Source organism: Balaenoptera physalus (assembly GCF_965194825.1).
Source record: "Balaenoptera physalus genome assembly, chromosome: 1".
In the NCBI taxonomy this organism is placed as follows: domain Eukaryota; kingdom Metazoa; phylum Chordata; class Mammalia; order Artiodactyla; family Balaenopteridae; genus Balaenoptera; species Balaenoptera physalus.
Window position 1 is genome coordinate 122373781 of NC_138882.1, and position 23985 is coordinate 122397765.

The following is a 23985-nucleotide window of genomic DNA, read 5'->3' on the forward strand; positions in this document are numbered from 1 at the left end:
TGTGTACAAGGCAGAAAATGGTGATGCTATCTCCAGTGGACATGACCCTCCAGATCAAGTGTCCAACCCCCCAAACTCTGTCTTGGTACCCCTACTGTAAACTCTCTATATCTAATCGCCTTGGAATGGCCTTTGACTTATGTTCTTTGGTATCACAAACTCACTCAGTCCTGCCATTTGGAGCTAGAGAAGAAAGGGTCACTTGATACCACAAACTGGGGAAAATAGGTTTTCTAGGAGGGAGTGTGAGGGCACAGCAGAAAAATGTTAGAACTGCCATCCTCCGCTCTAATTATTATTGCCATTGGTTTATTTCTGTTTTTAATTTCTTTTCTTCACAATTACATTAAGTAGTTTATGGACAAACACAGTCTTACACTTCTTTGAAAGATACATTCCCATCTTAGACATGGTTATTTAATTTCAGTGTTTTAAATCATGGTTTGGGACTTAAATTTCATCTATCGATATCTCCCATATTTTCCTCTTTCTCCCAAAGAGAAGCAATTAAAATGTCCCCTATATTCTCAAATATTTCAGTTTCCTTCCAATGATGTTATTACCCTAAAGATATGTCCCCATTGTCTTTACGGGAGTCAGAATGACTGGGTAGCAATGCTGGGCATATGCTTGAGAAAGATAGCAATACTAGCTGTCCTTTGCGTTTATTGTAGCTGCCTCTAAGCTCCACCACAGGGAACTATCAACACCAAGATACATTCCTTCAACCCAGGGTCAGTATTTGATATTCTCGAACTACCAGGACTGTTCAATTATGGCATTTTTTTTCCATCCTCAAGGGAGGTCTAGCCACTTCCTCTCTCTCCTTCAATGGGAAACACATCTTTACGTGCATTTCCAGCAGACCAGTATCTTCTTTTTCTTTCTCTCTGTCACATTCCTATACTCTTTATTCTATGGATTCTGATTTTAATTCTCTTCTCCTTCAGATTGTTCTGTTGAACTTGGGATGAAACCACTTTTCTAGAAGGTCTTGGTTTGTCAATACTTTTGGGAGTAAGCTCATACCTATTGTGTATGTTTAGTTCAATAGAATTTCTTCATCTTTGCTTTCTCTTTTTCCTTCCCATTCATTCCTCTTTATACTATTGGATCAAGTTTTTGTTACCGAGCCCAAGCTCAATCTTCTGGCTGCACAACAGGCCCATAAATCAGGAGACAAGTTGTTGTGGCAAGGAAGAATGACTTTAATCGGAAAGCTAGCAGACCGAGAAGTTGGCAGACTAGCGTCTCAAAAAAACCCCCCCCATCTTGTCCCAGTCTAAATTCTGGCTCCTTTTATGCAGAGGAGAGGGAAGGGCCCACTGTGTTACCAATGGCTTAGCAGGACCACTAACGGTTGCTCATTGACAGTTGCTCACTTTGGGGAGGGGCCCACTTTGGCGCCGACCAATGGCTGAATGGGGCTGCTATAGCTCATGCCTGCCCCATTCCTATTACAATTCCCCACTGTCAATGTCCATTCCACAATCTTGTGGGAAAAGGGATGATGATCTTTCTGGCTACTTCCCACTGAACAGGGACAATGATGGTGTGATCGTGAAATGGAATTGATCAGTTTGAGTCGGGAATGTTGCTTAAAATTTTTAGTAAGCAATACAATTCTCTTTATCTACAACTATTTGAACCTAATGAAATTCCTTCTACAATGAAATTTTAATTTCTATACTTATTATTTTTGAAGAGCAACCTTAACCCTTCTAAGCGTTCACAAACCCATTGCTCTCTAGGCCTCTCAGGAGTTGGGTCATTTTCTGACAGTGGGGCTACATTAACCCAAGTGTGATGAATCCATGGCTTTACTCCAGCTAACTTGACAGATGAATGCGTGGTGAGTAATACCACATGTGGTCCTGTCCACCTTGCACTTAACTGGTGCTCAGGCCCTTGTTCTCTTCAGATTTTAAGGAGGACTCGGTCTCCAGGCCAGAAAGGATGTAAGGCTACCTCAGTTGGATAGGCAGACCTGCTGGAAGCAAACTCATGAACAGAGGTTAGTATTGTGCCCAGAGTTTTAACATAATTGGCAACTGCTGGATCTTTCAGAGCATTTATAGATTCTCCCACCCGGGCAGACACCTGGAGTGACCTACCATACAATATTTCAAAGGGGCTTAATTTAAGCCTGCTTCTGGGAGCCACTCTGATCCACAGCAGGGCAACTGGCAAGGCCTTATCCCAAGTAAAATTAGTCTCTTGACATATTTTAGCAATGCCCCTTTGAAATGCATAATTCATTTTCTCAGTTTTTCCTATTGATTGTGGTCTCCACGATGAATGTAGCTTCCAGTTAATTTGCAGTGCTTTAGACACTTGTTGGGTTATGCTAGAGACAAAAGCAGGCCCGTTATCACTTTGAAGGGAGTTAGGCATTCCAAATTGGGGGATAATTTTTTTAAGGAGGACTTTTACCACTTTGGAGGCTTTTTCTGTTCTGGTAGGATATGCCTCCACCCATCCTGAAAAAGAGTCCAAAATACTAGCAGATATCTGAAATTTCCTGTGGCTCGAGGCATTTGAATAAAGTCTGTTTGCCAGTCCTCGGCGGGGCAGTTTCCTCTGTGTTGGGTCCCCATCTGGGGAGTTCTGAGAGCAGTCTTTGGGTTATTTTCAGCACAAATCATACAATTTTGCGTGACTTGCTGGATGGTCCTTTGTAGGTTAGGCCCCATTATGTATTTCTGAATCCATTGTAGGGTGGCATCGCTCCCATAATGGGTACTATTATGAATGTGCTGCAGCACAGTGTACAAGAGGGCCTCAGGAATCAAAATAATTCTTTGTGCACTGCATTTCCAGCCAGGTGAGGTGTGATCAAGAGTGAATCCCCACTCTTTGGCCCTCTCCTTGTCCGTCTCTGAAAACACTATCTAGTATTTTGACAAGCTGACCTGTGGTAGAAGTGACCCTTTCATGGCTTGACAATCCCCTTCCTTTGCTGCTTTCTTTGCAGCTTGGTCAGCTAACTGGTTGCCTTTCATTATACGAGTTTCACCCTTTTGGTGGCCTGGGCAGTGCATTATGGCCACTTGTGAGGGCTTATGGACTGTTTCTAAGAGTGACAGGATTTCAGAAGCATGTTTTATGTCTTTATTGTTCAAAGTGAGGCACTCCCTTTCTTTCCAGATTGCCCCATGAGCAGGCACCATGGAGAGTGCATAGCGAGAGTCTGTGAATATATTTACTCGCCTGCCTTCAGTGAGAAGTAGGGCTCTTGTCAGAGCAATGATTTCTGCCTTCTGAGCTGAGCTCCCTGGGGGCAGGGCTTTTGCTTCAACAATCTTTTTAAGGGTTACCACCGCATACCCAACGTACCACTTACCTTGGTCCATGAAGCTGCTTCCATCGGTGAACAGTTCCATGTTCTGGCTCGGCCAAGGGTTGTTAAGTCTGGTCTGCTAGAGTACACGAGCTCAATGACCCATAGGCAGTCCTGCTCTGGGGATTGTGCAGCATCAATTGGGAGCAATGCAGCAGGATTTAGAGCTGAAGTGACCTGAAGTCCTACATTGAGATTGTCTAAGAGAATGGCTTGGTACTTTCCCATTCTCCCAGAAGTCAGCCAATTGCCCCCTTTTTGTTCCAGTAAAGAAAGGACATGGTGAGGGACATACACAGTGGTGGGTTGCCCCAGGGTAAACTGCTCAGCTTCCTGAAGTATGTCACAAGTAGCTGCTACAGCTCGAAGGCAAGGAGGCCATCCCTTAACAGTCTGTTCTAGTTGTTTTGAGAATTCCCCAGAGTTTGAATTAACACCCAGAGATTTATGCCTTGTCTCTCATGGACATAAAATTTGAAAAGTTTCTTTAACTCTGGTAGTCCCAAAGCCGGGGCTGGGACTAACTTTGTTTTTATTATTTCAAAGGCTGTTTGGCACTCTGTAGTCCAAGTAAGGGGCTCAAAATCATGCCTTTTATTTTTTTATTTTTTTATTTATTTTTATATTTATTTTTGGCTGTGTTGGGTCTTCGTTTCTGTGCGAGGGCTTTCTCTAGTTGTGGCAAGCAGCGGCCACTCTTCATCGCGGTGCACGGGCCCCTCACTATCGCGGCCTCTTTTGTTGCGGAGCACAGGCTCCAGACGCGCAGGCTCAGTAGTTGTGGCTCACGGGCCTAATTGCTCCACGGCATGTGGGATCTTCCCAGACCAGGGCTCGAACCCGTGTCCCCTGCATTGGCAGGCAGATTCTCAATCACTGCGCCACCAGGGAAGCCCTCATGCCTCTTTAAAGCCTCATAGAGGGGCTTTACTATGAGCCCATAGTTCGGGATCCAAATCCGACAGAATCCTGCCATTCCCAGAAATCGCCTCAGTAGTCTGCGAGTTTTGGGTGTTCTCAAGCCTGCCATTGCCCGTTTTCTATCAGGCAAAAGACCCCGCTGTCCTTGAGAAAGGACAAAACCCAAATATGTGACTTGTTGCTTACATACTTGGGCCTTTTTCTGGGAGAACTTATATCCACAATTGGGCAAATAATTCAGGGTTCTTATGGTATTTTGTAGACACTTATCATATGTAGGACTTGTTATGAGCAAATCGTCCACATATGGAGTAAGAGTCCTTCATCCAATATTAAGTTTCTAAGGTCCCTAGCCAACATTTCCCCAGACAAAGTAGGGGAATTCTTAAATCCTTGAGGCAGGACTGTCCAACAATACTATTGGACTACCTGTGCTTCTGGGTCCTGCCATTCTAAAGCAAACAGCTGCTGTGATCCTTCTGCAATAGGAATGCAGAAAAAAGCATCCTTCAAGTCCAAAACTGAGAATCAGCTGTATTCTCGCAGAATAGTTGTAAGCAGAGTGTATGGATTAGGTGCCACAGGGTACAAATCTTGGACTATTTCATTAACAGCCCTCAGGTCTTGGACAAAGCAATACTCTGCTGAGTTTGGCTTTTTGACCGGGATGATAGGGGTGTTATATGGGGACCTGCAAGGTATAATCAGTCCTGTTTTAAACAACTTTTCAAGAATTGGCTGAATTCCCTTTTGGGTCTCTTGCCTTAGGGGGTATTGTTTTAGATTAGGTGTCCCAACATCCCTTTTTAAAAAATTAATTAATTAATTAATTTGACTGCATTGGGTCTTAGTTGCAGCATGCGGGATCTTCATTGCGGCACGCGGGCTCTCTAGTTGTGGCTTGTGGGCTCAGTAGCTGTGGCACGCGGGCTTAGTTGCCTTGCGGCATGTGGGATCTTAGTTCCCTGACCAGGAATTTAACCCATGTCCCCTGCTTAACCACTGGACCACCAGGGAAGTCCCCCAACATCCTTTTTTAATGGGATTTGTATTGGCCATGTGTTTTTGGCCTTCTCTGGGGTGCCATCAGCCCACACTTCTGGCCTTACCTTTTCATAGACCTTGGAGGTTGGGGGAGAGCTCTGTGTCCTTTTCTGGGGTGTCCATGAGTGCCATATGTAGGCTTATAGCATGCTCTGGTGGGAGCCTGATGTCAAGCTGTCCTGGCAAAAAAGTTACTTGAACATTTAATTTACAAAGGAGGTCTCGGCCCAAAAGAGGGATTGGACACACTGGCATATATAAGAAACTGTATTTCAGGGTGAGGTCCCCTAATTGGCATTCCAGAAGTGGTAAGAAATAACAATTTTGTATTTCTCCAGAAACTCCCATGACCGGGATGGATTGAGATGTTTTCTGTGCCACCTTGGTGTTTACCACGGAGTATGTTATACCCGTATCTATCAGAAAGTCAATCAACTTGTCCCCCACTATCAAAAGTTACCCAGGGCTCCTGTGGGGAAATTGGAATTGGACACCTCAAGTCCAAAGGAGCCCCCAGGCCTCTTCATTCATCATGAGAGTGTTCCTCTTTTTCTAACATATGAGAGGCTCCCATCTTTCTTTTACTGTTTTCTTTCTTATTCTTTAGGCTAGGTCAATCTTTTTTTCCAACGCCTGTCCTCCTTAGAGTAAGCACATTGGTCCCTCCATGATGGTGGCTTATCTCTCTTTGGGTTACTTGCCTTCTGGGAATCCAGTGCTGCTGCCAGAAAAGTGGCGTTCCATCTTTCATCCTCTTGCTTCTGTCGTTGTTCCCTGTTGTTGATCACTGTAAAAGCAACATCTACCAATTGAGAAGGGTTCATTCCAAATGCACCATCTAACTTTTGCAATTTTCTTCTTATATCTGGGGCGCTTTGCCCAGTGAAGGTCATATTTACCATTCTCATATTTTCTGGGGACTCAGGGTCTGTATCAATGTAGCACCTATAAGCTTGATAAATTCTTTCTAGAGACTCTGATGGATCCTCATTGGGGTTTTGGTGTGTCTCCTGAATTTTGTTTAAGCTCTTTTGCCTAGGTACTCCTTTTCAAAGACCCACTAAGATACACTTCCTATAATGCTTTAGGAGTGGCATATCTCCATTATTAGGATCCCAGTCAGACTCAGCAATAAGAACTGCCAAATTTGCTTCTGGAGCTCCATCTGGATCTGCTAGATGAAGCTGGTATGCTTCCTCTCTAGCCTTGTCAATGACCATCCTTCTTTCTTCCCCAGTAAGCATCATATTCATAAGAGTGTGAATGTCTGCCTAAGAGGGATGGTGAGTGGCAAAGATAGAAGTGAAAAGTTCAGTCATATGGAGGGGGTCCTCTCAGTACGTAAGGTTATGGTTTTTCCAGTTAAACAGATCTGAAGTTGACAACGGCGTGTGCATCCATAGAAACCCAGCTGGTTGGCCATCTGCATTAAGGCCTCCCACAGGATATCAGCACAAGGGAAATTGCCCTGCTCCACAAGTGACTCCCAGTCCAAATTGGATGCCCTGTTGGGTCTTATATGGTAAAACCAAACCAGGCCCCTGTGCCCCTGGGGTTAACATAGAAACTTCTAATTGATCCCCATAAGTAGGGAAAACAGGAGGCGGTGAATATGTTGGTGGCATGGGGGTGGTCGGAACAACTGCTGGTGCAGCCTGCCTGGCCAGTGGGGGAGTCTGGTTGGCTGGAGGGGGCGTTTAAGTTTTGGAATAACATGTCCTCACTCTCACTTTCACCCTCTCCCTCTTGAAGAGCAGGTTTTCCCTTGGTTTTCCTTTTAGACTGCTGTACCATAAGGCGGGAGCCTTCTGACTTCTTTTCCTCCTGATGCAATAGCATAAATGCTTCTGTGTAAGGAATCCCATCATTTTTACCTGCTCTTTCACAAAACAATTCTAATTGCAAGATTGTATAATAATTAAGTGAGCCATTCAAGGACCATCACTCTCCTCATCCTAACATATATTGGGCCCACACACGATTACAATAGAATATCCTCTCTTCCTTAGTCATAGACCCACAGCTATATTTTGCCCATTTATTTAAGATACACCCCAAAGGGCTTTCCTTAGGGACAGATGGAATATTTCCCATATTTATAAGTTCAAGAACAACAAAACACAAAAAGCACAAGCAAATTCCAATACTAAAAACACAAACAGATTCCATCATGAATGAATGCAAAACAAAAGCCAACGAACCAGTTTACAAATCAGGTAGAGTCCAACAATAATTCCCCTTTCCAACAGGGTACCCCAATCAAATGAACAAATTGGCTTTTCCCTTAAAGGAAAAGCCCTAAGTGAGAGGAGAAAATGTTCCCAGTTGTACATACCGGAGCGACTTACCCTACTATATGGAGACCATTGGCTCCCAAATGTTGATTCCTTGCTCCAACTGCCAAGTGCTGGGGCAGCTGGTGCCACTTCAGGGAATTTCGAAGGGAAGATCCTCAGGACAAGTGGTCCTGGCAACTGCTAGGGCCTTACACGAAAATTCCTCAGCCAGGGCTGGCGGGCCATAAGCAGCAGAGCTCCTAGCTGGCTTCACCAAAATTTATTACCAAGATTGGGCTCAGTAACATTTTTATCCTCTTCATTTTTAAAGTCGGATTTTGTACTCTTCTAATCTGATTTTATTGGAATTATTTATGCTCAGATGCTCTCTGCAAAGCTAAAACATATTTTTCAAAACTCCTTATGTTTTCAAGCATGTAAGTTAGTTAGCTAGTATTCAACATTCCCATCACTTATGCTTGCTTCTGACAGGAAGACAAACTTTGTTTTTTTTCTCTGCTTTCCATTGAACCAGTGCCATTATGTCCTATGAATTTTGGTTGATTAAGACCTCAAGATATGTATTATCCTATATCACATCATTTTTTAAAACTTGTGTCTTGAAATAGAAGTTAAGAGCATAGTCTTAGAGGTCAGATAGACCTCTGTGATAGTAGACAAGTTACTGAAACTCTGTAGGCCTCCGGTTCCTTGTCAGTAAAATAAGGATTATAACAGTTCCTACTGCATAGCACTGTTATGAAGATCAAATAAGAAAATGTGGGTTGACTGTTTACTACATAGTAAATACTCGATAAGCGCTAGCTTTAGTTATTCTTATGATTACTTTTGTTAGATTGTAAGCTTCTTGAAATTAGGAACCATGTTTCAAATTTTATTAAACAATGAGTGCTTAATACAAATTTATTATTATTCACTTATATAATAGTTATATTTAGTGATAAGAATTCCAGATAATGAAACACACTGAAATTAAGCTTACTAGATTTGATTCTGATTTCCTTATGTTACACTTCTTTATTTCCCCCCAAGTTGGTGGGTTGTTTTATTTCTTTCTCCTAATCTGAATTCTTTTTTTCTTTTTTCTTTTTTTTGGCTGTCACTTATTTCATTTTATTTTTTTATAAAGTATTTTATTTATTTATTTTTAAAATTTTGTTTATTTGGTTGCCTTAGTTGCAGCAGGCGAGCTCCTTAGTTGTCACATGCGAACTCTTAGTTGTGGCATGCATGTGGGATCTACTTCCCTGACCAGGGATTGAACCCGGACCCTCTGCATTGAGAGCATGGAGTCTTAACTACTGCACCACCAGAGAAGTCCCTGACTTATTTTTTCCTTTTGGAAAAATATTACTCATTTCTAAACTTTCTTTTGTCTTTTCTCACTGTAGGGGGATTCACATTAAAATTCCATCAGTCTTTTTAAGTGTCAACTGGGCCAGGATCTGTGCTATTTGCTTGAAGATACCTAGATATTATCTCCATTTCATAGAGAAGAAAACCAAGGCTCAGAGAGTTCAGGTGAATGGTCCAAGATCATACAGTTAGTAAGTAGTAGCTCAAGAATGACCAATCAGACTTGACGATAAACCATTGAAAAGAATTCTAGGAGGAATATGACTAAGTAGTTTGATATACAGAGATAGAAATGTTTTTTTCTTCAAAAAGGGGTGAGGAGGACAGTCAGGGAATTCTTTGTGAAGATGAAATTACTCTAAGAGATGGCCAGTCAATCCATGGACAATTGAGAGCTGACTAATCTGGAACAAAATTTTTCCTTTCACTCCTTCTATTCTCACTTTAGATATACATAACAGAGTGTGTTTATGGCATATAAATGCTAAGTAGAGGGGTGGGGTAGGGAGGGTGAGAGGGAGACGCAAGAGGGAGGAGATATAGGGATAAAAGTATATGTATAGCTGATTCACTTTGTTATAAAGTAGAAACCAACACACCATTGTAAAGCAATTATACTCCAATAAGGATGTAAAAAATAAATAAATAAATAAATACAGGCTAAGTAGATAAATTGCCACTATTTGGAAGATAAAATGGTAAGCATGGGAGAAAAACATTTTATTTGATGGTATGTGGACCATAAGTAAATTCACAGGCTTTTAATATATGAAGACTAGATCTAGTAGAAGAAGATCCCATATCAGTGTTGAAAATGATAGCACATATGTCCTTTCACCAAGTTTAGTTACAGTTCTCATAATATAAAACTAATCCTTGGAATGCTTGGTAAATACGCTGATTCTGAGTACAAATGAATCCTCCACTTCTGAAGGCTTGGTGTGGGCTCCGATTTAGGTCTCCAATACACGTCCAGCGATTTTTGGTGCCCTTTTGGGAAATACACCATTTGGCATGATCCTGATAAGAGCTGAAATAAGATTGTCTAGATAACTTAATTGCCTTGACATTGTAGACATGGTAAGGAAGGGAGCAGTTTGAAGGAAGCTCTTGTCTCTTTCGCTGCCAGGTTTCTGTTAGCAAGTGCGTCTTCAACCGTTGAGCCATCCAGGCTGCAAAGATGTCTAGAGTTTATAAAGAGAAAAATAGTGAGGTTAGTATTTAAACTTAGATAAATCCCTGAAAATATCCTCAGGAATAGAATCATCACTCATCCCTGATATGTGGATGTCACAAGCACAATAATAACAACATGACTGAGAGAGTGGATAGGAGAACATTTTGTAAACGCTAAAGTGATATGCGAATAAAAGTTATTATCATTATTACTAGGATGATATTGGTCTCTGAAAACGTCTTCTATTCCACACATACAAGGGAGCAATATAGGTTTTTGTCCTGAAAAGACCTTTGGAAAGAATAAGGATAGAGCAGTAGCCAGAGGCTAGGGTCTAGAGATCTTTATAAACCATGCCAAAGTGTTTGAATTTTCCTGAAATCAATGGGAAATTTTTTTAAGGAGTGTTAGTGGGGACTTAATAGAAACTGATTTATGATCATAAATATCAATTGAGAAGCAATGTGCAGGATGAATTGGGAAGGCTACATTAGATTAGAGATAGGAAAAACACCAGCTTGTCACAATAAGTGTGGTAACAAACACAGGTGTGAGCCGTGGCCATGGCAGAAACTTTAGAGGGGGTAAGAAAAATGTGAGAGTTATTAAGGACCAGGAACTGATTTAATTTGATGATTTGATAAGGGGGAAGAGAAAAAAAGAGGGGTCAAGAGTTCTAGGGGACCATGCAGAATGTGAGAAAAAGAGTGAGATATGTTAGGAATAATGATGAAATGAGTTTGGCATGTTGAATTTTGTGTGGCTGTGCCACCCTGTGAGCAGAAATATCCCACTCACTGATGAATACATCTGTCAGAACAGAGGTCTAGGGTGGAGATCTAGACTTGGGAATGGCCTAGCAGGAATATGTATATGCAATAAGGGTGAGTAGAGGACCACAGGGCAACCTAGTCACGTAAGGAGTATGCAGAGGAGGAGGACCTGGCAGAAGAGACTTATAAGAAGTGGGAGGAAGACCAAAAGACTGTATACTTCCAAAACTCAGGGAGGAGAATGTTTCAAAAAAGAAAGGGTTCCAACTGTGCCAAATTCTGCAGAAGCTATTTCTGTCCTGTTAATTTTGGGATCTCTAATGCCTAACACAGGCAAGTAGTAGGCATTCAGTAAATTTTATTCAACATTAAAGGAAGGAAGGAAGGAAGTTAGGAGGGAAGGAAGGATGGAAGGAAGGAAGGAACGAATGAAGGAACGAATGAAGTAAGTTAGGAAGGAAGGAAGGTAAGAAGTTAGGAAGGAAGTTAGGAAGGAAGGAAGGAAGGATGGAAGGAAGGAAGGAAGTTAGGAAGGAAGGAAGTTAGGAAGGAAGGAAGGACGGAAGGAAGGAAGTTAGGAAGGAAGGAAGGAAGACAGTGAGGTCAATTAAGATGGCCATTGGTGACTGGGGAGAGACTGTAATGTCTACAGACAGAGAAGCAAGACTGTAGTCAAGGAGCAGTGAGCAAGTAAAGACCCTGAAGAGTTTTCTAAAAGTAAATTTAGAAGAAAAAAAACAGAGATATAGGGAATCTAGAATTGAGGGAGAGTTTTTAGGAATGTTTATATTCTAAGGGGCTTGTAGAGCAGGAGAGCTGAAGTAGAAGAGGGAGAACAGGTTGAGTTTATGAAAGTATTCTGAGGCTGGGATAGGTTCCAGGGCACAGGGGGTGCACTGCTTCTGTTTGGATGAGAGAAAACTGGTAAAAAAAAGAATGAAAATAGCTTAGATTGTTGAGGGTGGGGTGTGCTCTTGAAGTGGTTTCTTCCTGGTGATTTCTATTCTCTCTATGAAGGAAAAGGTGAAGAGGCAGGACTTGAGGGTAAGGAAGGCTTAAAATAACTACTTAGGGAGTGAAAGAAAAAGGAGACAGCTTGGTTCTGTGCCCAGCTGAGGCTGGAGACTGAGTTTTTACTGGCCTCTGGCTAAATGGTTGTGAGATACTTTTGTGGTTGGATCAGCAGCCCTTCTATTCAAGTGGCTAATATTTTAAATTGGCCCTTGGTGTCCCTTCTCCCTTTTCTTTCTTTGTCCTCCCTCCTTTTCTACTTCTACTCCCCTGAATAATCAGAATATTTCCTCTTTGCAATCCAAAGTGAGTCCAGCAGCAGTGTAATAGCATATTGTTTGATGATGGCCTTTCATACCGTCAAGAAAAGAATCAGACTTTGCAAAATGGAGGAATTTTTGTCCCTGGGCTGACTGAAGTGTGGTGAGATGCCGGCCAGGGATCTCTGATGAGCTGGATCTGGCACACAGCCGGGGCATGTGAACGAGCTCCTGATGAAAGGTTACTGGGATGGAACAGCTATAAACGTTTGGGTTGCAGACCAAGAGCTGAGAATCTGAATCAAGAAACAATAAAGAAAAGTTGAGAGTTAAGACACAAATGGAAATGCTTGCTGGTATTTTAGATCTTGTTGTGAATTAAAAAACTAAACAGAACGAAAAACAAAAACAAAAGTATTCCCTTCTTTAAGCCAACAGCCTTCAAACTTTTGGTTAAAATAGTTGACACTCCCTACTTTCCAGGCATTATTATGTGGGTTTACTAATTTAATCATAAGAACAACCTTATTATTAGGTAAGTTCTTTTATCATTATCCTCATTTTATAGATAAATTAATGGAGAATTTATGTCACATGCCCAAGGTTATAAAGCTTGTAACTGAAGGAGTTGGTATTCAAGCCCAGGCAGTCTGGCCTTGGAGGCTATGTGTTTTTTCTCCCATGTGTACACATACAAAAGTAGAGAACACCCATGTACTGATCATTCAGCTCCAAGAATGACCAACTCATCAGCATGCACACCTAATCTCTATGCTATTAAGCTCTCTAATCATTATAGGAACTCAGCTAGTTAGACTAGGGCTTAATTTGGGTGAGAGGCTCAGTAATCCTTTCCATAAGATGGAAATTTGATAAAAAACAAAAATATTCTAAACCTCCTATATCCAGAGGCAAATCACTCTTTACTATTTAGCAGCTTCCTCAGTAAAAAGTGATTGGTAAAATACCATTCCTACTTCTCTTCCCCATTCCTACTTTGGATTTTCCAAATCCAAGTATTTTTGGCCCTTTGAGCTTGAGATCTTAAGAGAAGATCATCTGGTTTAGGCTCAGAGTGTCATGTTGGTGGCCTATAGGCAACATGAGGTCTACACAATTTAAAAAACAAATAAGATTGAGACCACATTTGAAAATCAGAGGCTCTATCTCTCTCTTTCCTTCCCTCTCTTCTATTCTTACATCCTCCCCTAGGTTTCTGCTTCCTCTAAAAAATATGGAGATGTAGGTCTGTATTCCCACAGAACCACAGTATAATGGAGCTGAAGCTTTTGAGGGAAGCTAGGGGAGAGTCAACAACCCAGTTTGTCACTGTCCCCACTGCCCATGCAATGTCCACCTGTGTCACCCATTTTTGTTACCTGCCTGGCCCCTGTAGACATTTGAAACTACTGCCTCTGATCAAGTTCAAAGACTTCATTGGTGGACCAGGAAACTGAGATCCAGTAAGTGAGCCTGCCCGAGATCTCACCAAAGCCAATATTAGAATCTAGGTATCAGAGGGTTTATGAATAGAGAAGCAAATGAAGTGATAAATTTATTAATATATTTCCAAATCCCTTCTTCAATATTGTTATCTCTCTCTCTCTCTCTCTCTTTTTACACACTCTAGTGTTACCTATTGCTTCATACTGGTTGTACTTGAAAGTTATGCAGATTCCCGTTTGTCCATTTCGTCTCCCTGTGGGTGGATAATCATAGCCTTCTTCAGGAATTGGAGGAAAATGGGGAATGGAATGAATCAACCAGAACCCCTGGACTCTGTTCCACAGAAGTAAACCTACCAAAGATACAGTAAATACAGATAAATTAGAAAAACAAAGCTCCTTTAAAAATACAGAGTTCAAAGCTACGACATTTAAGCCCTTTATACTTCAGGCTAATTTTTTATTAGGCTAATAATTACAAGGATCACGCTCTTTTTCAATAATTTCAAAACCAATTCAGGGACACATCATATTGCCCCATTACTGTTAATAACCCACCACAAAAGGGAGCTAGGGCAGCCACCCTGTGAAGAGTTGAGAGGCATTTCATGTTGAAACTACAAGGAAAATTTGTTTTGGCAGAATGCAAATTTGCTTAATTGGAATTTGACCTTGTTAGACTATGTAGTCACCTGGCAAGCTTCAGATAATGTCTTTACTGCTAAGCAGCTAAGCTATTTTCAAAAGCCAGCTAAAAAGCAGAGTTGAAAGAGAAAATATCAAATGAAAACATGTACTTGCAGTAATTTATTGTGAGAAACTGATGCTCATTTAGGTGCAGAATTCGCCCAGTTCCACAAGCTTGAAAAAAGAGGCAGAGAGAAAAAAACCAGGGAAGCCATGTTCTAAAGCACCCCAGTTAATTGTATTTAGTAAAAATCTCCAGAGCAGACTAACATGAAAGCCAGAAAAGAAGAAAACAGAAGGATTTTCATCATCTTGTGACATGGCACAAAGAACCCTGTCCAACAGGCATCTATGACTATTTCTGTGTTTATAAATATATCAAGACAGTTTTGGTATGCTAACTAGACTTTCCAGTTTGCATATGACCATGGAGACATAAAAGTCATGTCTGCCTTAGTGTTAGAGCAGAAACCAAATGCCTGCCAGTTATTTCTTTTTCAAAGAACACACTTTAAGGAAGCAGAGTATTTGTCAGTGACTTTGTCAGCGGCTATGGAATCAATACCTGTGTCGAGATGGAAAATGTTCAAAGTTCAGTTGCCTCACAGAGCTGGATGATCTTCAGGGACTCTCTTCGGCCCAGATGAGTATTGCTGTTTGTCTGAAATCCTAACTTCCTGGTACAAATGCCACAGGATGTCGGACACCTGTTGGCAGGGAACTCCCCAATGTGACATCAGGTCCCACTCCTTTTCCAGTCTTTTTTCTAAACCCTTGTGTCAACTAACAGGGTGGAGCGAAAATGGTGGTGGGAGGTTGGTAAAGGAGAGGTTGCAGAATGCGGCATGTTATAAAAATTGTTGGGTTCCATGCAAATAGGACCATCAGGAAGGCAACTTAGCTAAATCAAAGGCTTTCAATGCTCATGACATTTGACAGCCATTACAAATGATGTTCTTAATCAGTGGTTGCAAACAGGCAGCCCACAGGCCAAATCTAGCCTGCAGATACATATTATTATGCTTGCAGAGTATTTTTTAAAACTTTGAATTTATTACCAACATTTAAAAACTGGGGAGATTTCCCACAAACTCTAATTTTCTCTGGAAAAATTGCATTCCCATAAGACAAGCTGAGTAGTAACTGCTTCCTTAGACCAAGTATATACTCTCCAGTTCTCTAGTTACCTGCCAGTTCAGCCCCCTTGGCTTGCTGACATCACTTGCCTGCCTCTGAAGGCATCTGAGTTTGGAACCTTCTGAAGAATACTTGTTGCCATGGAAAGTTATTCACGGTATATTAAGTTGAAAAAAGTTCGAAGTAGTCATTACAATAGTTTTATAAAAATGTTTCGGGGCTTCCCTGGTGGCGCAGTGGTTGAGAGTCTGCCTGCCAATGCAGGGGACACGGGTTCGAGCCCTGGTCTGGGAAGATCCCACATGCCGCGGAGCAACTAGGCCCGTGAGCCACAATAACTGAGCCTGCGCGTCTGGAGCTTGTGCTCTGCAGCAAGAGAGGCTGCGATAGTGAGAGGCCTGCGCACCGTGATGAAGAGTGGCCCCCACTTGCCGCAACTAGAGAAAGCCCTCGCACAGAAACGAAGACCCAACACAGCCAAAAATAAATAAATAAATTAAATTAAAAAAAAAAAAAGTTTCAAAATATGTATCATAGAAAAAGTAGAAAGTATTAAGTGTAATTATCTAATGAGTATTAGGATTACAGATTTTTTGTTTGCTATCATTTTGAATTTTTCAATAACACACATATATATATATATATAGTTTATAAATTGAAAAATACCAAAAATCACTATAATAAAAATAATTATAATTATAGAACAAAATATATAACAACAAAAATTACTATAATATAAAAATTATTTAAAAATACTTTTTCAAAAATGTTTACTGTATTTCAAATGGAACTTGACACTAAGAAGGGTGAATTTTACTCTATGCAAATTATCCCTCTATAAACCTGACTAAAATGTGTGTACAGTATACACACACACACACATATATAGTCTCGCTGGTATTCCCAGTAGTCAATACTTGGATTTCTTCTTTAAAGTATATATTAAAAGATACATTAAGAAATAAAATGGGATTTGTGAGAAGGATATTGCAAAGTCAAAGTATATCATTATAACCTGTGACACAGAAATCACTCATTTTGATAACTCAGACCATTAAAAAGAAAAGCTATCTTTTTAGTATAGAGTATAAGACTACTGAAGATGGAATGTTTAAGAAAATACTCATTTCCAGTAGGAAAGAGAAAATAAGAGCCTTTGTCATACCTTTGGTATGTCCATACTTTCTGCTGTAATTCATGAACTTAGGGACTCCATCATTGTATATTAGATAGGCTGTGTTGTTATCCTGCAGGAACATTTTAGGGTTATAATGGCATAAATCTTTCACTCATAAATGCTCACAACATTTCTACCAGCTACCGGCCTGCAATACGGAACTTTCATTAATACACATGAGAAGTCATCCATTCCCCTAATAGGCAGCTTTCCCATCGATATGAATTCTGTGACGTGCAAGACAAGGGACAAGAAGTCCATTCTCAACCATGCATGGTTTTGTCTTGTGTGACAGGAGCCCTGTGCATTGTGATGTGTGTGTGAGGGCAATATTCCTATTTCAATTATTTTGGACCCATGTTTCTGATCTGGCAACTAGTGTATAATAAAGGGGTACTTAAATATTTGTTCAGGAAATGCAGTAGGAACAACCAGCCAAGGATTACAGCTAAGCTCTCTCCATTGATATTATAGGCACAATGCAGAATTGGCTGTCAGGGTCTGATTTCCTCTGCCTACTTTGTGCTTCGCTGCTTGGTCATAACTTCCTGTTTAATCAGGATTCCTCATTCTCTGCTTCTACTACCTCCCTGATAGGGGAGGATTTTTCTTCAATCCATTTCTCCTGTCACTTCATCTTTTCAACTTGACATTTTCCTGCTTAAAAAAAGTGGTATAATTGAATGTGATAATGGATTTCCTCTGGTAAGGCAACATGCGAGTACATTCTCCAAACAGTTGGTCAAATCTCTGAGTCAAAATGAAGCTATTATTTTGATAGTATCTCTTTGTCATGTTTTGGAAACTTGCTTATATTTGTTCTGTGTCATTCCATTTCAGTTGTGTCATGATGTAGTGACTTTTAATGAAGCCAATGATGTCAATATTAAAAAGTCTCAGTGACATAATTAAAAGCAGGAAAGGACAACCCATCCCCTTAATAGAAGACCCTTGCTTGTCTCTCAGAAAAAAAATCAATAACTGAGTTTCGTACAGTTGCTTCATTATTTGATATAATCTAAAACCATTTTTTTAAAAAAGGTACAACATAGTCTCTACAGCATTCTTGGCTACTATGTTTAGGAATATTTAGAAAAGTAAGCTGTTTTCTTACCTGCATTTTCTGTAATTGACCGTCGCTACCGTTGGCGTTCAGATTCTCCACTGGAGAACTCTGACAGTTATTCTATGAGCCTGTATGGAATGCGGTAACAAGGCCATTGTGTGCCTTTGGGGTACAATGTGGAAGGCCTCTGGGAAAATTCTGTAAGGAACTTAATTCTTCTAATAGATGAAGTTTATCATTCTAACCAGAGGTAAAACAGCCAGCTAAGGTAAATGAGATGTAGCTCTAGTGAAAAGAGGCTCTCTCATAAAGGGGAAAAATCATGAACTAAGAATAGGACCTGGAGATTATCATACTAAGTGAAGTAAGTCAGACAGAGAAAGACAACATCATATGATATCGTTTATATGCAGAATCTAAAAAAATTGATACTAATGAGCTTATTTACAAAACAGAAACAGACTCAGACTTAGAGAACAAACTTATGGTTACCAGGGGGGGAACGATGGGGAGGAGGGATAGATTGGGAGTTTGGGATTGACATGTACACACTGCTATATTTAAGATAGATAACTAACAAGGACCTACTGTGTAGCACAGGGAACTCTGCTCAATATTCTGTAATAACCTAAATGGGAAAAGAATTTGAAAAAGGATACATGTGTATGTTTAACTGAATCACTTTACTGTACACCTGAAACTAACACAATATTGTTAATCAACTACGGTCCAATATAAAATAAAAATTAAAAAAAAAAGAATAGGCAGACCTAGGCTTGTGCCTCTAGACCCTTTTTTTTTTTTTTTTTTTTGGCCTCGTGGCTTGCAGGATCTTAGTTCCTCATCAGGGTTTGGGGTCTATCCCAGGCCCCCGGCAGTGGAAGCACGGAGTCCTAACCACTGGACAACCAGCGAATTCCCAGGACATCTTTATTCCTTTAACACTTATGTTGGGTATTATTTCGACTACTGGATGTTGAATAAGAAGTGTACGGTCTCTGCCCCCAGTCTAGCAGGGAATAATCAGGTAAATATAGGCAAATGTGATATAGTTTGATAAGTGTTATTATCAAGGTATATGGAAGGTTCTCATTTACAGAGGCAAAAGAAGGGATATTTTCCAACATAAACCCGATATTGGCATAACGTGACATTTGAGATTTAAAACCAGTTGGTCTGATCTCGCATTCTACTCTCTGTCAGAAGTTCAATTCCAGATCAGAAGGTGGGGAAGTTGTGTTCTCATAGTCACTTCTGGCACATAGTTCCAACTTCCAAAGAACACTCAGTCTTTTCGGTTGTTCTTTGGGCTCCATGCCAATCAGACATGGAAATCAGCCCCTTTACTGTCATTTTCTTCCCAGAATCCACCACTCAAGACATTGCGTGTGAGCAGGTTTTACTGAAGGTATGAAACATTGAATGGTTTTACATCACCAAGCTGACCTGCCTCCAATCTCCCTCCAAGTTTTGTATACTTTTTAATTCCTAGCTCCCATCTACCCCTTCTTTATTTTGCAGAGCAGTTTAGCTCTCACGCCCTCCTAGGCTCTGGGGCTACTTTTGCACTTCCAAAGATCATTATTATAGTTTGCCAAATGAAGACCCATCTTCCCCAAATAAGATAAATGACAGAGGCTTTGCAATGTTGCTCTGGCCTTTCTCTTCTTGGGCAGTCTGCGATTGGGAGGGGAAGAATGTGTTTATTTTCTCACTGACAGGTTATACTCCAGGTTTTCCATCCCCAACCTTGGAAAGCACAAGCAGCTACAGGTAGTTTTGCTTTTACAGAATAATCGATTAATTCAAAACAGGGATGTTGCTGAGAATGAACAATTTCTAAAAGCCTCTAGGACAGTGTTTGGAACATCACATGTACTCAAACAGCTTACAAATAAGTTTTGACTTTGTAACTTGGCTCCGAAGGCTGGTCTTAATGACAGGTGAATAAAGTGAATATTTGTGCACAAGGTGATAGCTCTCTGCACATTTTCAGGAAATGCTCAAATAGACACATGCAGTGGTGCTAGAGTATAACTCAGTATTGTTGTGGGGATTAAATTAGTTGACATATGTAAAGACCCAACACGTTGTAAGTGCTGAGTTCTTTTACATATTTACTTCTCTATAAATTATTGTTAGGAAATGCATAGATGAGTATAATTGGATGTTAATTATTGTTCGATTTTACTTGTCACCCCTGGTTGAAGAGCAGTATCTTGTCACTGAACAGCAGATGGTGCCTGGAATGTTGGGAGACTGCCCGCATTGAGGCAGTTAACTCATTGCCTGATGGAGTCCCGATAGCAGGTTTAAGCTCCGTATTCAGGAAAGTTAGTTCCAGGGCCTTGAACTAGAGCCCTAGCTCTCAACCTACTATTTTGAAAATGATTAATTAAAAGGAAGACCAAGTGGAACCCTTTACTTTTTCCACCAAACTCATCCCACCATGGCTTAAACAACCCATAACTCATGGCATATTGATCACAGATCTATATTGCATTGTCATAGGAGAGGGCTCTTCTCTCTATTTCCATTAAAGGAGTAATATAGCAAGTACTGAGCACATTGGCAGAGTTTGGCAGCCAGACGATTTCAATATGTAATTAGTTCACACTTTGCCCAGTGATGCCATTGGACATAGTGCCGAACGTATCAACAATTTGGCATTGCTATGGAGTATGTTGACGTATTCCCTAAGGTCTTAGTTAGATTGATTCAGATTCTGAGCTAGCTTACTTCCAGTTGCTAGGATTGGGCATTGGGTAGACAAGGAGTTAAAATCTTTTAGAAGACTTGGAGTCTGTATTATGCATTTTATATGATTCAAATAAATGATTAACTATAACATACCTCGGAAGCATGTGCTTCATATAGCTGTTGTAATGTCCTTCCCAAAACACTCTTGGTGGTATTCATTAGTTGCTTGCTCCTTCTCCAGCTTCTGGTTGCAGAATCTAGGTATAGGTACTCTACCCCAGTCTCTCTACTTTCCTTGTCTTGCCTTTTAGGCAACTTATAAAATGTAAACCTAACAAAGGAAATAATTATGAATTACTAACATTTACTAACTGTTTCCCTGATGGCAGCCACTGTGTCAAGCACTTAAATGTATCATTTCACTTATGTTTCACAGAAGGCCTCTAAGTCTCAGGAAGGGGATTTGCGCAAGCTCTCTGCCTCTTTTTCCACCCTTACTGTTGCTCCTTCCCAATGAAGGAAATGCAAATCTGACTGTACATGTTCTAAAAACATTTACTGGCCTGGGGGGTGGGATCCCCATAGTAGAAGTTTGCATACTTTGAGAATGGCTTCTCTGTTCTTTCTTCATTCTATAAGGCTGCAGTGGGGAGAATGTCAAGGCCCAGGCCTGGACTAGAGAGGTCTTAGATATGTTTTTCTCTGCTGCCTTAGGTGCTTGGCGTGCTCATCTCTTTGTAGCGGGCTGGCTGGGTCTGAAATTTGGGTTTAGGCATCAGAGTCAGTGGAGGCTTTCTTGAGCCTCTGGCCTAAGCCACATTCTTCAGCTCAGTTTATCAGAATGCTCTGCATTGAGGATTCAGGTCCAAGACCAGCCAATTAAGTAAATGCCTCTCTTTCTTTACTATTGTCTCCTATCTGTATATCTCCTTTGGTTATCTCACAGGGAACAGAGGTTGTTAGACCCACATGGCATTCAGCCATTCTTGGATCATCTAGCCCAGGGTTTCTCAATGTGCTGTATTCACACTTTGGGCCCCATTGTCCTCTGGGAGCCTGCTCTGTGCATTGTAGTATCCCTGGCCTCTTCCTATTAGATGTCAATAGTACTCCCCAGGTCGTGCCAATCAAAAATGTCTCCAGACATTGTCAAAAGTACCTGGAAAGCAAAATCGACCCGGTCTAGGCAAACACTCTTTAATAGCACAAACCCCACGATTAACCCTCAAATACTCGCACTGGACCAAACATTGTAATGCATTCACTATTACCACACAACAGTGTCTCACACTGCCGAGAAAAGCTTCAACGTTCACTTGGTTCTCATCAGTCTTATGCTTCCATTTATGCTCTTTCCTGCCCTGTCCAGGCTTTCTTACTCTCAGGGCCAGGTCCTCACACATGGCACGAAACATGAAATTATTCTTTGATGCTGACCTCATGTTCCTCTGCCCTTTAACTCTCGCAGGTAGTTGTAGCAGCTTGAGACTGTACCTCCCTGTCTGCTTAGCTCAGCATTCTCTCTGACAGATATTGCTAAGTAATATGTCCATTCAGTTGTGGCAAAAATAAATTTTGTATATTGATCACAATTTGGTGGCCCACCAGTGAAATGTTCGTCAACTGTCATGGCACACCAATTAAGGACTAGTGCTTTTAAACATTTTCCTTAGGTGACCATCTCCAATTATAATCTGAAGATTTCTGAATCTATTTCTAGCCCAGATCTCTATGCTGAGGTCTAGATAAACCCAAATACAAAGATGTCTCAGAGACCTCCAACTCCATATTTTCGAAACCAAGTTCATAATATTTTGCGACAACTTTACGCATCCCCTGCTCTTAGGGAACACATCCACACAGTCACAGAAGCCAGCAACCTGCAAGTCTTTCTTAACTTCTTCCTCTCTCCTACTACCCTGTGCCTATCCATTACCAAGTCCTCTCAGGGCGTTATTCCTCTCTATTTCCTCTTCTTTAACTCGGGTCCATACTTCTTCTCACCTGTAACACTGCCGAAGTCCTATTGGTTTCCATGACTCTAGACTAGTCCCCAGCCAGCTGGCCTTCAGAGTACTGCCAGTGGGCTTGCTAAAATGCAAATCTGACTGTATCAAGTCCCCACTTGAAGTCTCTCAGTAGCTCCCTTTCAAGGTCAAGTTCAGACTCAGCAGTTCAGCACATGAAGCCCCTCATGACCTGGCTCTCACCTATCTCTCTAAGCTCCCCTCTCCCCTCCTGCCATTTCCCCACGTTCTCCCGAAGTGCCAACTTTACTTAACTGCTTCCAAACTCTCCCCACTGCTTATTGCCTCTGGACCTCCTCATTGCTTCTTCATTGGCCTGAGATGCCCTTGCATCTCCCTTGTTTTTCTAACTAACTCATAATTGTCCTCAAAACTTAGCTCCAAACTATTGGGTTTGCCAAAAAATTTGTTCAGGTTTTTCTGTGCGATGATATGGAAAAACCCGAACGAACTTTCTGGCCAGCCCAGTACTTCCCCAGAGAAGTCTTCTGGGCTCTATCCTCCCCAATGCCCCATCTAATGCCCCATATATGCCCTTACCACATAACTATGAGCTCCTCAAGGGTAAGAACTATGTTTTGTTCATATTTGTATTTTCAACACTCAGCACAGGGCTGGTGTGAGCTCAGTAACTGTTTGCTGAGAGACCGATTGAGTGGATCTATGTTCTCTAGCCTGAAGTTTACACAAAGCTTGCTGCCAACCATAAAGGCAAACCTAAACACCCTAATTAAAGAGTGAAAAAGTGATTAAAGCTTTCGGAGAATCCATGACTGTCACGCAAACCTGCGTTTCGTCTCTTTGACACTGCAGGAGACTGGTGACCTACCACCCACTCCAACAGCTGCCTGTGCTGTCCAATAAACAAGGTTAACCAAACAGTGCTCTGTACCATCAAGCCCTCTTTCTCCTTCACATAAGGAGACGCTCCAGTGTCAGGGAAAAATTAACCTCTCTCCTTCATCAACTCTAAAAGGATGTTGGAAGGGTTCTGTTAGGAAAGCCACAATGCAATTAAAGGAAATTGCCAACTGAGAGAAGCTGTCAGCTCTAATGCACCTCTGTGGCCACCAGCCTTGCCCTGCTGAGAGCATGAATCAGGCCCACGAGGGGCTGCTAAGCTCCTTCTCAAAGGGAAGCGCCCTCATTCAGAAGCCTACCCCTATCTGGATACGTGGCTCATTTACACACTTCAACTTGCTTTCTTCTTAAGGGGAGAGGTGGAGTGGAAGCCTCCTGAACTTCACAGTGCGCCAGTTAGCCACCAGTACTCTGGCTTTCTATCTGCACTCACCAAGCCTCACATTTCATTTACCTACCAATCCACAGCTTCACCTTCCTCGTTTCTGCACGATATTGTTGTCGCCTTCAGGATCCCAAAGAGGCCAAGGAAGAGCAAAGCCAGGAGTGCTCTTAGAAGTCTTGCTGTCATTTTCTATCCGGCACCTTTATTCCATGGCACAGCAGGAAACTTTCCCCCATGGATCGTGAAGTCTGAGTTTCAAGTCTCTCAGACTGTGCTGGCTCTGACATTTGATTCCATTTACTTCTGCCATTTGCTGTTTAG

General features: G+C 41.4%; 1 protein-coding gene across 1 annotated transcript; it reads right to left on the reverse strand.

Moving 5' to 3' along the window:
* Positions 1-270: 270 nt before the first annotated feature.
* DNASE2B (deoxyribonuclease 2 beta) lies at positions 271-23851 on the reverse strand. Its single transcript, XM_082410649.1, has 6 exons — positions 23738-23851; positions 20545-20722; positions 16614-16695; positions 13816-13977; positions 12278-12475; positions 271-10142 (listed from the first exon to the last, which is right to left on the reverse strand). Exons 1-6 carry the CDS (start codon positions 23848-23850, stop codon positions 9802-9804), a joined length of 1074 nt encoding a protein of 357 aa, XP_082266775.1. The 5' UTR covers position 23851; the 3' UTR covers positions 271-9801.
* Between the last annotated feature and the right edge of the window lie 134 nt (positions 23852-23985).

What these genes read in the sequence shown, in the direction of transcription:
- DNASE2B (XM_082410649.1), bottom strand. Translation starts at nt 23,850, where the DNA reads ATGACAGCAAGACTTCTAAGAGCACTCCTGGCTTTGCTCTTCCTTGGC. An exon ending in AAAGTATGGACATACCAAAG is followed by an intron (nt 13,978 to 16,613) that starts GTATGACAAAGG and finishes TATCTTTGGTAG; the next exon opens with GTTTACTTCTGTGGAACAGA. An exon ending in CAACCAGTATGAAGCAATAG is followed by an intron (nt 12,476 to 13,815) that starts GTAACACTAGAG and finishes TTCTTGATTCAG; the next exon opens with ATTCTCAGCTCTTGGTCTGC.